The following is a 14,374-nucleotide window of genomic DNA, read 5'->3' as shown; positions in this document are numbered from 1 at the left end:
CTGGGACCGCACTTCAGGGGCTGCACTAAGGTCCGCCAGTGCAATGAAGAACGCTGCTCTCATGAATGCAATAACCGAGTATGTTTTTTCTGTGTTGTGATACATTTCCATGTATTCCTTTACCTGAGAATGCCTCGCTTAGGTTCAAGGCAATTCCATGAGAGTGCTTCTACATTGGGAAGTTTGGCAAATTCCATGAAGTACAGTTGTGTACTGTGTTCAGCTCCGTGTGGGAAGAGACCTGAGAGCCAGCAGGAACCCTCCGCGTAAGAAGGGGAAGCTTATTTCCGCACAGATAGATTCAATAATCCATTTCCAATACTGCAATCTCCTAGCTGCTTTCCATCAAAATCAAGAGAAGTTTATTTAGTTTCACAAGGTGAGGCCACGGTAATCTCGTTAGCAAGAGTAAATTGGGTAATAGCGATTACAGAAGAAAAACAACAGCTGAGCCTACTAGATCTGATGCGGCTACACCAACTTGTCTGTGGTCTTGTGGAAAGCGACCCACTGTGACCTCACCTTGACCCAGCATTGTGCAGGGCAGCCATCTTGGCCTCACCCTGACCAAGATGGCGGCGGCCACTGCCCCCCCCTACCACCTTCCCTTACCAATATAGCGGCAACGCGTCACGCTCCACCAGTGACATCACAGCCGCCATGGCGGCTCGGCTACTCTCGCCGCTGGTCGTGTCGCTGCTGTTGCTGGTGGCGTTTGGCGGCATTGAGGTACCCGCGACGCGTCCTCCCGCGCGGGGAAACGCGAGCCGAGCACGCGGTGCGTGGCCGTAAGGTGCCGGGGGGTTCCGCGAGGACGACCGCGGTTTCTCACTGCCTCCCAATCCCGAGAGACCCCGTGGTGCTACATTCCCTGCGGGGCTCGGGGTGGGGTCGGGCGGCTACGGCGGCGGTCGAGGCCGAGGCCTTCGCATAGGCCCCGTGAAAGGAGTTAGGCCGCAGCCGTCAAGTGGCGTCCCGTTATTCGATTTAACGATTCCTAAAACTCGATTTCAATGACTCTTGTGCGCAAAAGGAAAACAAGAACGTCAAACGAACGCTCTTCAATCGGTGCTTCTGTTTAGCGCCGTCCCTCACTGCCTGTGCTCATACTGCACCTTGTACATTTTACATGGATTCGCAACAGTCGAGATGGGTGGTCTTTGGAAGCGGAGCGCACAAAGTCGAAGGGAGTCGAATCGCCGAGAGGGTCGGGCCCTGACGGCCAAACCCGTTTCCCCGGTAACAGATCGAGTCGTTGGGGTTTGTTTATTTACAGATATCAATTAATTAACACCGAGTGCGGCCCTCAATGTAGTTCTAACAGCAGCAGCAGCAGCAAATATTTATGGAACCGTCCGTGTTTATCTAACGGCCCTTTTTAAAGGGCATTTCCCACGCCTATACGGGTCGTGAGGGTCGTTTGACCATACTTCACCACGCTGGTCATTGCATGTCGGTGAAAATCGAGCACAGACGTGGAAGCACAAACGGTGGAACGTTGGACTGCGGCTGTACAGCCGAGACCTGACAACGCAACCCCTGAATGCAATATGAACACAAAGTGTCACCCTGTACATCGATACAATGTATACGATCAATAAGCACGAGCGCAGCCTTGACTAACAAGTTGCAGACCTTTGTCGATACAATGCTTATTGAACCCCCCCACCCTAACGCCGTGTCGGTCGTGGGGGTTGTTTTGCCATACTTCCCCACGCTGGTCAGTGCTGGTTTAGTGAAGGGATGTTCCCAGGATCGTTTCAGACATCACTGGCCAATGATGGTAGCCATGAGCCCAATTGTAATGCAGTAACGGTAGCAACATCTAGCATGAAAACCGCAATCGTAAATGCGTTAGTCTCGACTGTAAGCGGCTGTGATCGGACGTAATCGTGACTTGAGCAATGCGAGAAAACGCTGGCCGGAGCGATAAGGGCGAGGTTAGGGTGGAGGACTAGTCGCAGGGACGAGTGTCGATTGGTCGATGCCGGGCTCCCGTGAGACATCGGCCGTTTGGGCGACCTCGATCGATAAAGTTCATCCGGCGCGTGGTGGCGCACGCGTGCAGCCCAGCGCCCTGTGGTCGAGGATTGGTGAGTTCAGGACAAGGCGCTTCGAATGCCAAGCGTTTGGGAGGCATGATTTGATTTGTACCGGGAGCTGATGGCATTGTGATGAACTGTCTTGCAGTAGAGTGCACAGTTCTTGATATACCTATCATTATCTGAGAAATATGCCCTGGTGGCAACCCTAATCCAACCACTCATCCACCCTCCCGAAGGTGCCAACTGGGATGGGCCCAGGTGTTCGGCTGGGAGGAATTGATTTGCACCATCGTGTACATGTTCCACGTGATGTCAACTCGTGCATCTTGGACCGTATAACATTATCACGAGGGTAAACGCGTGTTGGAAAACTTTACAGAATCCGTGCATTTATATTTTTAGTTATTATTTTATTTACATCCTCTACAATTAAGGCTCACTTAATGGACTGGCTTGTTGGATAGTTTTATGGAGTGCAGAGGTTGTGTGTGGAGCTATAGTGTAGTGCTTAGTGCACTGTGCTACAACCCGCGTTAGATTCCCGATGATCAACATCAGGGACGAATATCTGAGCCGGTTCTGGGCCTCCCTTATGTATGTATGTTGAACTTATTTCGCACCGTACATAGCCAATCGTGGCTATGTAGCAAAGATCACCAATGTGGAGAGAAAGGCGGGAGGGGATTGTTCTATGCACACCACCCCCTCATGCGCCATCCCAGCTTTCATCGGTGCTCGCTAATACTGTTTGTGTGGTTGTGCAGGTGTGTGCAGAGATGGCTCTGTTGCGGTTGGTATCAGACTCGCACACGTACTGCACCCTCTACAACCCCCGCTGGGCCGAGCTGCCCCAAGACTCCACGAAGGCCGTGAGTTCTTCTAAACTATTAAAACCAAACTATTTTTGTTTTACCAAATAAGGCCCACTGGGCTATTCAGGTATTTTTCAGAAGCGACCTGGCCACAAATTATAGCTCAACGAAGTGGCTTATCATGTGGAATTGTACAGCAGCCAAATACTCTAAGCACATGTTTCTAAATTTGGAGGAAAAAACCGGAGGACTTGGAGAAAAAACCAAGTGACCACGGGGAGAACACGCAAACTCTAAATATACAGGCGTCAGGGTCGGGATCGAACCCGTTACCTCTTGTACACTAAGCGAGGTAGTTAACATCTCGTCACTGGGCCCTGGCTTGAACCCAGTCACACTAAATTTCACAGGAGGTGCTCACATCACTCGCTCATGAATCCATCACCAACCTTTCGTTTTGCTCAGAAAACTGTCACATCAGAATCCCCTCATTAACCCCACCAACCTCTCTCAATAGCCCTAACAACATCTCTCAACAACCCCACCAACCTCTCATTAACCTAACCAAATTCTCACTATCCCCACCAATCCCTCACCCAACCAACTGCTCTCTAACCTCACTAACCTCTCACAAACCCCATCAACCTCTCACTAACCTCACCAAATTTTCACTAACCCCACCAACATCTTACTAACCTCCTCCCCCTCTGAACTCGCAATGCCGACTGCTCGTGCTGGTGCCTCCTCCCCCTTTGTCCTGACAGACACCGCACCAGCTGGCTGACGGTGCTCCGACGCCGCTGTGCCTCCCCGGTGACGTGCCGCCCGGCGGCTTCGCCGGTGCCGTGGCGTTGGCGACGCGCGGGAACTGCTCATTCTATCACAAGGCGCGGCTGGCAGCCGTGCACGGCGCATCCGCGCTACTGGTGCTGAGCCACAGGCCGCTGGTGTGTGCCCGCGTTCCTCACCACTGCCCCGACCCTCTTTGTGGTGCCTCGATCACACACAAAAAACAGCTGAACCCTGCTGTGGGGGTAAAGCCACCGAATGTCCCAGTTTGGACGGGACATTCCCGGTGGGTTCATAATGGTCATCCCGGTATTGCCCCGAAGCCGAGACTGTACAAATGGAACATAACATAATTAATTCTACATTTGAAGCTTTCGTGACTGCAAGGATTCATGTTCTTAGGTTTTTTTCGGTAAAGTCACGTAGGTTAAACATTAAAATTAATAAAAGTAAAATAAAATAAAAATCACGACGTTTCGGAGGCAACACAAGCTTCCGTCTTCAGGTGGAACCGTCACAGCCACGACAGCTGTATCAAGTAAATGAGAGATTGCAGGAGCTACCACTCCGTTTATATAATGGTTGGAGAGGGGGGAAGGGCCAAGTACAGCACACTTTTTATTCATATGGTAAGGTGAGGCTTAAGAGGGTGAGCCTTTGTTATGGAGAGGTACGGTTTGTGACTCAACCTGTGACAAGGAGAAAACAACTGAACATGGTAAACCTGTAATAGTTGTCTGTCAAATAAGATTGGCCAAATAAGTGTAGTTAAATCTTTTTTGCATGGTTAATCACATCTTTCCAATGATTACTCAGTTTGTAACCATCATTACGGTTGAAATTATGTCTGTATTTGTATGGCTTCGTGTACAAACCTTTGATGGTAGCCAGGAGGTTTGCAGAGAACCTTGGTCTCGGAAAAGACAATTTCATGAGATTTAACTACACTTATTTGGCCAATCTTATTTGACAGACAACTATTACAGGTTTACCATGTTCAGTTGTTTTCTCCTTGTCACAGGTTGAGTCACAAACCGTACCTCTCCATAACAAAGGCTCACCCTCTTAAGCCTCACCTTACCATATGAATAAAAAGTGTGCCGTACTTGGCCCTTCCCCCCTCTCCAACCATTATATAAACGGAGTGGTAGCTCCTGCAATCTCTCATTTACTTGATACAGCTGTCGTGGCTGTGACGGTTCCACCTGAAGATGGAAGCTTGTGTTGCCTCCGAAACGTCGTGATTTTTATTTTATTTTACTTATATTAATTTTAATGTTTTACCTACGTGACTTTACCGAAAAAACCTAAGAACATAATTAATACCGAAATCGAATAGCGATATACAATTGTTACAATTGACAGTTCACAGAATCACTCTCCCTCCTGTCGGATGCCCGATTCTAGTCGGTATCTATAAATCATCACTCATTTAATCGTAGAGAAGAGTAAATATTTCTACAGCCCAGTGTTGTTGTGGTCATGGTTCACAGGATGTTCACAGAGCCCTGTGCCCCACCCCCCGTCCGTGTGTGCAGGTGTCCCCCGGCGGTAACGAGACGGAGTACGAGGAGGTGGCGATCCCCGTGGCGCTCATGGGAGAGGAAGATGCTCGTCACATGCTCCAGGTGTGGATCGTCATCATCAGCCATTGTCTATCCACGGCGGGATGAAGGCCTCCAAACGCCCTCCATATCCCGCACAGTCCAGTGCTGCTGCTCCTGCACGTGACCTGGATCTCACCACTCCATATCCACATAGATCATCCTCTTGGACGTATTCCCTCCTTTGTTTACCATTCCATCACCATTCTGGCCTATAGGCCATTATCCTGTCTTGTCCAAGTCCATTTACTCTTCCCAATTGTGGATATGGTGTCTCTGATTTGTGTTTATTCCCTGATCCATGTGTTCCTGTTTATGTCAGTGTCATTCTTTAGGTGCTCGCCGACAGCACTTACACTAGCAGCACGATCAGGCTATAGGAGCGGGGGGGGGGGGGGGATGTTTGCGTGTTGCACGCTACATGCTGTGCGTTGTTTCGGGCAGGCTCGGCGCGACGGCGAGCAGCAGGTGCTCCTGTTCGCCCCGCGCGAGTCGCGCCTCGACTACAACATGATGCTGATCTACGTGATGGCGGTGGGGACCGTGGCCGGCGCCAGCTACTGGGCCGGAGTCTCCGAGATGCACACGTGAGCTCACATGCGCAGCTCGCACGTGCGGTGATGCTGCCGGTGATGGTGATGATGATGGTGGTGGTGATGGTGGTCGCGATGATGATGATGGCGATGGTGGTGGTGGCGGTGATGGTGGTGGTGGCGGTGTTGATGATGGCGGTAGTGATCGCGATGGCAGTGGTGATAACGATATTGGTGGCGGTTGTGCACTTTCCCTAGCAGCAGCAGCAGTAGCGCCGCGCCGACGAGCGGCGTCGGCGGCATAGGAGGAGCCGCCCAGGCCGGCGAGGACATCTCACCCAAGATGGTGGCTTTGTTCGTGGCGACCTCCACCATCATGCTCACCATGCTCTACTTCTTCTACGACTATCTGGGTGTGCAGGCACCCACGCACGTGACCACACACAGACAAAGAGCTACCGTGTAGCCCACACGGGCTGATGGGGCAGGTGCTGTTTGGGAGCACCAATTAAGGCCGACACAGCACACGAGGGGTGGTGTTGCCCAGTCACCATCTTTTCCCCAGTATTGATGTTTACACACCACATTAGGCACTCAGTTTAAGGCTGAGTCAATCTACGGGAGGTCCAGTAACAGTTGAGATAATCGCCACTGGTGTTGGTCATGAACGGGAATCAAATTCCGGTCGCCGGGTTCATAACCCAGTGGGCTAACCACTGTCCTACATACCCATAAAAGACAAAGCCTCACCAGACTGTTGGGGTAAGTGTTGTTAGTGAGCACCTATGAAGGCCTGCACGGCATCCGAGGAGATGGGTGGCTAACACCACGCCCGGCAGCCTTTGTCTCACCAGTGGCGATGTTTACACATTGCATCAGGTACTCATTTGAGGCTGCTGAGTCGACTTAGGGGAGGCCCAGGACCAGTTTAGATAATCGTCATTGGTGTCAGCCTTGAGCGAGAAACGAACCCACCCACACTCACACCCGTGTCTGCATAACCATCCACATACTTACAGATCGCATACAACGATGCCTGCATGCTCACCTGCACATGCATCTCCAAACCTCAGTTCTATACACTCACCCATTGTGCACTCACCCACACATACAATCTCCCATGTACACCCCCTCAGGGAACTCACCTATGGTGTTTGTCACAAAGTGACGAGTTGGTGTGTACACCAAGCCAACGCGCCTCAGTCAATCTACGGGAGGCCCATGACTGGTTCAAATAATCGTTGTCACTGTTATCAGCTGTGAGCGGGAATCGAACTCTGGTCGCCAGGTTCGTAGGGCAATGTGCTAACCACTGCAGCTACTATACAACTACAAAGATCCCCCGTGTAGCCTTGACAGACTGTTGCGGCAACTGATCCACACACCCCCTAACACACAGCCTAACACACACACCCATGCACATTAACGCACAATCAGAATCAGAATCCGTATTTATCCTGGAGGAATCCGATTATGTATACGCTCCTTTACACAGATTCCCACTACCCTTGCAATGCCTGCTGGTAAATAGAGAGCACGTGACGATTCGGGAACTAAAATCGACCGGTACGCTCACACGTATGCACGTTGAATCGTGTGGGTAATAAAGCGATGCTTGTAATTCCGCGTGTCTGTGTGTCCCCGTGGATCTTCGTGCAACCCTGTGTGTCCGGGCCCAGTCTACGTGATCATCGCTGTGTTCTGCCTCGCCTCCTCGCTGGGCCTCTACAGCTGCCTCGCTCCTCTCGTCTCCCGCTCTCCGTGCGGCAGTTACAGGTGCATGTGCCTCTACCTGTGTGTTCATCCCTACTCGTGTCGAATCCTACCTATGTGTACCCCTACCCGTGTGTACCCCTACCCCTGTGTATTCTTACCTGTGTGTGTACCCCTGCCCATGTACTCTCTTCCACCGTTCTGTATTCCCCGAGCTGCGCATTGACATGCCACTGCACGCCACACGCACAATGCAGACACGTAACCCCCCCCCACCCTCTCCCCTGTTCTTACCCCTCCCTGCTCCCCACTCTCCCCGGCGGCAGGGTTCCCCGTGCCCTTGCCCCATGCATGCAGGAGCCGCCCCCGGTGCGACTGGCGGTCCTTGCGCTGTTCTGTGTGGCCACGGCCGTCGTGTGGGTCGTCTTCCGCAACGAGGACAGGTGACGCCGCCGCGGCCACCCCCACGCCACCGCTGGTGCTTTTTCTCGGCCACTTGTGACGTCGGCCGTGGTGCAGGCCGCACCGCCCCCTCGCTCGCCGTGTCCGGGAGCGTTCGTGAGAGCTCGCCGACACCCCTTGACCCGGTCAGCTGACTCGGCTGTAGAGCGAGCGGCTCTCGGTCCGAAGGTTGCGAGATCATATTTCGGTTGTGAGGTTGACTTAGCCCATCATCCCTCCGGGGTCGATAACATGAGTACCATTTTGTGGGGAACTCGGTAGTGGTTGGTCCTGTGGATTAGATTCACCAATAGGAATGTGTGGACCTTCCACCACTGGCTCGGGGCCACCGAGGCATTGATGGGCATCAATGGGGGGCAGTAATGTAGCGGGCAGCACGCTGCGCTATGAACCTTGCCAGTGACGAGTATCTGAACCGGTCTTGGGCCTCCCCTAGGTCGACTCAGCCTCAAATTAGTTCCTAGTGCTGTGTGTAAACTTCACCACTAGGGAGACAAAGGCGACCGGGCGTGGTGCTGGCTACCCACCCCCTCGTGTACCGTGCTGGCTTTCATAGATGCTCGCTAAAAGCACTTGCCCCAACAGTTTGTTAAATACTACACGGGGGATTTGTTTTGTGTGTTGTGCCAGCTGGGCGTGGGTGCTCCAGGACATGCTGGGCATCGCGTTCTGCACCTACATGCTGCGGGTGCTGCGCATGCCCAGCTTCAAGGTGCCGCTGGCGCCACCACCCTGCAGCCTCACCAGCTGCACCGCCAATGCCACAGTCGACCAACACCACCGCCACCACTGTCATCTCCACCGCTACCATCTCCAACCAATTCCCTCGTGTGCCGTGCCGTCCTTCATAGGTGCTGGCTAACAGCCTGTTAATGCCTATACGGGGGATCTTTATCTTTGTGTTGTGTTGCATTGCAGGCGTGCACCCTGCTGTTGGTCATGCTGTTTGTGTACGACATCTTCTTTGTGTTCATCACGCCGTACATCATGCCGGTGAGCATATGCGCGCGTGCGTGTTTCGCGTGAACGGGAAAACCCGGGGCCGGGTGCCACCGGAATTCAATGCGGGCTCGGGCCTGATTATCTCAGCTGGTGAGGAGGCCCTACTGAGCTAGGCAGCTCCATTACGAGGACGGCCACAGCCCAAGGCCGTCTGGCAGTGGCGGCAGTTACAGGACACCACCAGGTGGGAATGTGCAAACTAACGTATGTATGTTGAACTTCTTTCGCACCGTACGTAGCCAACCGTGATCATCAGAGGTGCGGGAGAAGGACAACAAACTAAACACAAACATCTCTTCTAAGGAAATGAGTTTTCAATCTCGAAAATGAGTTTTCAATCTTATCAACAAATTACTTGTACGGAACCCACTCCAAAACTCAAACAGGATAAACAAACAATGGCTTAAACAGCAAAAACATGATCAATAGCTCATGTCACAGATACTCAAGTACAATAAACTGTGTACTCAGCCGAGCAGAGCTTAGCTATATCATTAATAGCAATTGTGGCAGAGGTGATCCTGCAGCATGACCTTAACACAACATAGCTTAGAGAAGGTCCATGTGGAATATTAAGCTTGTTATAAGGACGTTACCAATCTTAACCGAGACCCAGGCAGAGAGAAATACGAGTAGGCAGTTGAGAGTGCATTGAGATGACCAATCTCGCGAGTATAAAAGCAGGTACAACGACGAGTGGTATAACAGTTACAAAACACAGAGCGTCTCAATTCCAAAATAAAACCGTACAATTATATGCTATATCGGTTCAACAGTTAACAGATGAAGTGCAACCGTTGACATTCAGTTCACCCAAAAGTTGTAGGGAAATGAGTGAGGGGTGGTAGGCAAACGCCTGGGCAAGTGGTTGAGTGAATATGGAGGTGATTGGATGATTGAGTGATTGTGCGAGTGAGTAAGTGGGTTAGTGTGTGAGCGAGTTAGTGGGTGTGGGAGTTCTTCGGGTCAGTGAGTGCATGAGCGGTGAGTGTGAGCGAAGAGGTGCATGTGTGTTGGTACAATAACGAAAACCCATTGTACCTGGCTCTTTCCTGTGAACTTCCTCCAGCAAGCCTGGCATAAGCACCGTGGTGACATCACTGCAATGGTGAATGGCTAATGCTGTTGTGTTTTTATCAGAATGGACAAAGTATCATGGTGGAGGTTGCTTCTGGCCCATCTGATTCGTCATCAAAGGAAAAGGTAATCGCTGGTAATTATCATCCTCATCATCACGTGGTCTCAGCTGTTAGTGAGCACAATGGGAGCGTTGCTGTTGGCATCTAGGTGGGTTAGCCTCGCCTCTTCATTGAACATCAGCAAGGCGTCACACAGCACAGGAGTAAACGTTGTGTCTGGTCGCCTGTGTACCTACGTCCATGTGTATGCACGTGGTAAATGCATGTACTGTATACGCACGTGGGTGTGTGTGCATGTATATGTTCGTGTGGGGAGCGGTATTGTCGTGGTTAGTGCTCTGTGCTCTAAAACCGGCGAACCGAGTTAGATGCGTGGAAGTGATTTTATTTACTTTCATCATTTGAGATTCCCGCTCACTAACAATAACAGTGACAGCGAATATCTCAACGGGGCTTGGGCCTCCCCTATGTTGACTTAGCCTTATAATTAACACCTGGTACAGTGCGTAAAACCACTAGGGAGACAAAGGCGGCCAGGAGTACTGCTGGCCACCACCCTCCCGTGCGCCAACATTCTGTCAAGGTTAAATGGGGGGGGGGCGTGTCTTTGTGTGCGTGCAGCTGCCCATGGTGCTGAAGGTACCACGCTTGGCACCCTCGGAGCTGTCCGTCTGCTCGCAGCCGTTCTCGCTGCTCGGCTTCGGGGACATCCTGGTGCCAGGTTCGGTGCATACGGCGCTTGCAGTCGGGCAAGAGAAGCGGCAGCAACAAACAACGTCGCCCCCTGTCCGCAGCGTGACGCGTAGAGCGTTTGCTTGTGTTTGCAGCGTGTCTGCATGCGTGTCGTGTGTCTGTAGTGAATGCGTGTTGTGTGTGGTGAATGTGTGGTGTGTGTGTGGTGTGTCCTTGTTGAATGCGTGGTGTGGTGAATGCGTGGTGTGTGTGTGGTGAATGCGTGGTGTGTGTAGTCTCTGTGGTGAATGCGTGTTGTGTGTGGTAAATGTGTGGTGTGTCCTTGTTGAATGCGTGGTGTGTGTGTAGTCTCTGTAGTGAATGCGTGTTGTGTGTGGTGAATGTGTGGTGTGTGTGTGGTGTGTCCTTGTTGAATGCGTGGTGTGGTGAATGCGTGGTGTGTGTGTGTGTGGTGAATGCGTGGTGTGTGTGGTGAATGCGTGGTGTGTGTGGTGAATGCGTGGTGTGTGTGTAGTCTCTGTGGTGAATGCGTGTTGTGTGTGGTGAATACGTGGGGTGTGTGTCATGTGTCTGTAGTGTGTGTTTGTGGTATATGTATTGTGTGTGTGTGCGTGGTGTGTGTGTGGTAAATGCGTGGTAGTGTGTGTGTGGTGTGTGGGGAGCAGTGGCGCTGTGGATGGCGCATTGTGCTATAAAGCTGACAACCTCAGTTTGATTCCCGCTCACGATCAATAAGTGGCGACGAATATTTGAACCGGTTCTGGGACTCCCCGAGGTCGATTCGGCCTCAAATGAGTACCTGCTGTGGTGTGGAAACATCAGCACCGGTGAGACAAAAGCGGCCGGGCATGGTGTTGGTGACACACTCTTGTGTGTACCACGCCAGCCTTCATATAGGTGTTCACCAACATCACTTGCCCCAAACAGCCTGTTGAGGCTACACGGGGGATCTTTGTGTGCGCCTGTGCTGCAGGTGTGCTGGTCGTGTACTGCCACCGGTTTGACGTACACACCAACTCGTCGCACATCTACTTTGTGACAAGCACCATAGGTGAGCTCCCTGAGGGGGTTTGCATGGGAGGGATTGTGTGTGTTGAGCGCAGTGGGTGAGTGCGCAGGAGGGGGTGGGTGAGTGCAGTGGGTGAGTGTATAGGAGTGAGATTTGCAGATGCATGTGCTGGTGAGCGTGCAGGCATCATTGCATGCGGTCTGTACGTATGTCGATGGGTATGCAGATATGTACGTGTTGGTATTTAACACAGTGGTTAGTGCACTGCACTATGAACCCCGCTACCCAAGTTGGATTCTCACTCACGGCCAATAACTGGCAAATATTCGAACTAATCCTGTGCCTCCGGCTAGGTGGGCTCGGCCTTAAACGAGTTCCTGATCCAGTGTGTGAACATAAACACTCGGGAGACAGATGGCCAGGCGAGGTATTGGCCACCCACACCCTCGTGTGCTGTGGTGGACATAGGTGCTCGCTAACAGCACTTGCCCCAAGTCTGTATGGCTACATGACAAATAAAATGGAATGTTAACAGGTTCATGTGCAGTTGAGCATCCTGGCAGATTTGCTTGGAGTCTGCTAAGCATGTGGACAGATATGCAGGTGTGTGTGTGTGGGTGTGGGGGTGTGTGTGTGTGTGTGGGTACGTGCGTGAATGGCTATGCGGGTTGGTGGGTGTGCATACCCTGGCATGAGGAACCGCAGATGAGCAGGAAGGCAGCCACACGATAAGCCGGTGCCACCAATTGCCCAAGCTCCGCAGGCCTCCATGTCATAAGGTATTATCAGGCAATTAATGAGCGTTTACGTATGTCGGAGGAAACCAGGGCATCCGAAGAAAACCTGTGTGCGAGGGGGAAACACTCGATTCAGTTGTCAACATTGATGCCGGTGCTTGCGGTGCACGCATCGCAACGCGCGTCTAGTCATCGCTTATTTGCGATGAGCGCTCCACTCGATGCACGCGCTGAGAAGCGATCGCGGTGCGTGAGCCGAGCGAACGGCGTTGCCAAACCAAGACGGCAAATTACGCACGCGACGTAAAGGGGACGGCGAGAACGCCACAACACCAGGTCACGACCCTGGATTATAAGAATGTGTCGAATCTCGGGGGGTGGGGGGAGGGTTGTATTGAATTGGTAAGTGCCCTGTGCCCACACGCGTCTCATACCGTGACCTCCGTGACCCACCAGCATACGGCTTGGGGCTGCTGGTGACATTCGTGGCGCTGGTGCTGACACGGATGGGGCAACCGGCGTTGCTCTACCTGGTGCCGTGCATGGTGCTCACCTGCACCGCCGTGGCCGCTGGGAAGAGGCAGCTGCCGGCGTTCTGGAGGGGAAGCATCGTGCGTGTGAGTCCACGGCATCTTCATTGCCATCACCACCACGATCATTGCCATCAATACCATCATCAGTTCATGAACCAACATTGTTATTCTTAACTTCACGAGCAAAATGATCACCATCAGCTCCTGTACTAGCATCATTAATGTTCACGTCGCCAGTGACATTCACCATTATCGCTCGCAGGATCATCGACCATCACTGCCGTCTCACCTCCCGTGACTCCCCGAGTCTCACGGTGCCCGTGTTCGACTCCTTCCGCTCCCCTTGCCCGCAGAAAGAGTCGCTCGACCTCACCGACGGCGAGGATACGAGCCGCCTCGGTGCGGCCCGGGACGATGTGGAAGGAGCGGCTGTGCCCATCCGCAACCCGGCGGCCCCCGCGGCCTCTGCCAACCCGGAGCCGTGATGCGGGCAGGCGGCGGGCAGGCGGCACGCCACTCCAAAGAATTCCATGGGTGCGCGTGGGGAGTGGTAGTGCAGCAATTGGCGCGCTGCGAACTCGGTGAACGAGTTCGATTCCCACTCGTGGCCAACATCAACGATAAATATCTGAACCGGTTCTGGGCCTCCCCTAGGTCGACTCGGCCTTTGTTGAGTATCTGATGCAGTGTGTAAACATCACCAGTTGGGGGGAAAGACAAAAGAAAACAGCTGGGCGTGGTGCTGGCCAACCACCCCCTAGTGTGTCGTCGGCCTTCCGTAGGTGCTCAACAGCACTTGCCCCAAGTCTGTTAAGGAGCCGTGAGGGATCTTTGTTGTATGTGGACGGTCGCCGTTGGGAATTTGGCACTTGCGAGGCGGAAGAGCTGCTGTAGCACCAGCCGCTGTGGAGCTTGGGAGCGGACAACCGTGGTGTGGACGAGTGGATGTCTGAGCAGTAGCATGAGCAGCAGCATTCTCTCCGTGTAAATTATCGTGTATTGTATTGCAATGGTTGCGTTGTGAATAGAGTAGAGCACAGATATGAGGAAGAGTCTTGTCCGGTCCCTTCTTCTTGGTGTGAGTGTCCACACGGTTACTTCCACAGGCAAGGGATTACAACACGCCTATCGTCACGGAACAGAAGCGTAGCCCCCGGGGGGTAGGGGTGGGGGTCTGGCGTTTGTGATCGTGGCGCAAGAGAGAAGAGCACCCCATACTCATGGCATGAGATCCCCCCCCCCCACGCATTTGTACGTGCCTGAGTCACAACGTAAACAAACATTAACGCGCGCGGCTTTCAAA

The 14,374-nt window shown here is 52.7% G+C and overlaps 1 protein-coding gene across 1 annotated transcript; it reads left to right on the top strand.

Moving 5' to 3' along the window:
* Window positions 1-1,889: 1,889 nt before the first annotated feature.
* Window positions 1,890-14,121, top strand: LOC144721866 (signal peptide peptidase-like 2B). Its single transcript, XM_078599792.1, is given in 18 exon segments — window positions 1,890-1,949; window positions 1,951-1,994; window positions 1,996-2,076; window positions 2,078-2,093; window positions 2,810-2,914; window positions 3,622-3,804; window positions 5,185-5,274; window positions 5,695-5,837; window positions 6,045-6,196; window positions 7,463-7,559; window positions 7,823-7,939; window positions 8,589-8,670; window positions 8,877-8,951; window positions 10,101-10,163; window positions 10,721-10,820; window positions 11,766-11,843; window positions 12,995-13,155; window positions 13,425-14,121. Coding segments are annotated over 18 exon segments (1,764 nt in total). The 5' UTR covers window positions 1,890-1,904; the 3' UTR covers window positions 13,557-14,121.
* The last annotated feature ends 253 nt before the right edge of the window (window positions 14,122-14,374 follow it).

This window comes from Lampetra planeri, chromosome 13 (genome assembly GCF_965212315.1).
Source record: "Lampetra planeri chromosome 13, kcLamPlan1.2.h2, whole genome shotgun sequence".
In the NCBI taxonomy this organism is placed as follows: Eukaryota; Metazoa; Chordata; class Hyperoartia; order Petromyzontiformes; family Petromyzontidae; genus Lampetra; species Lampetra planeri.
Note: the sequence above shows the minus strand (reverse complement) of the source record. Positions and strands in the feature narration are given on the sequence as shown.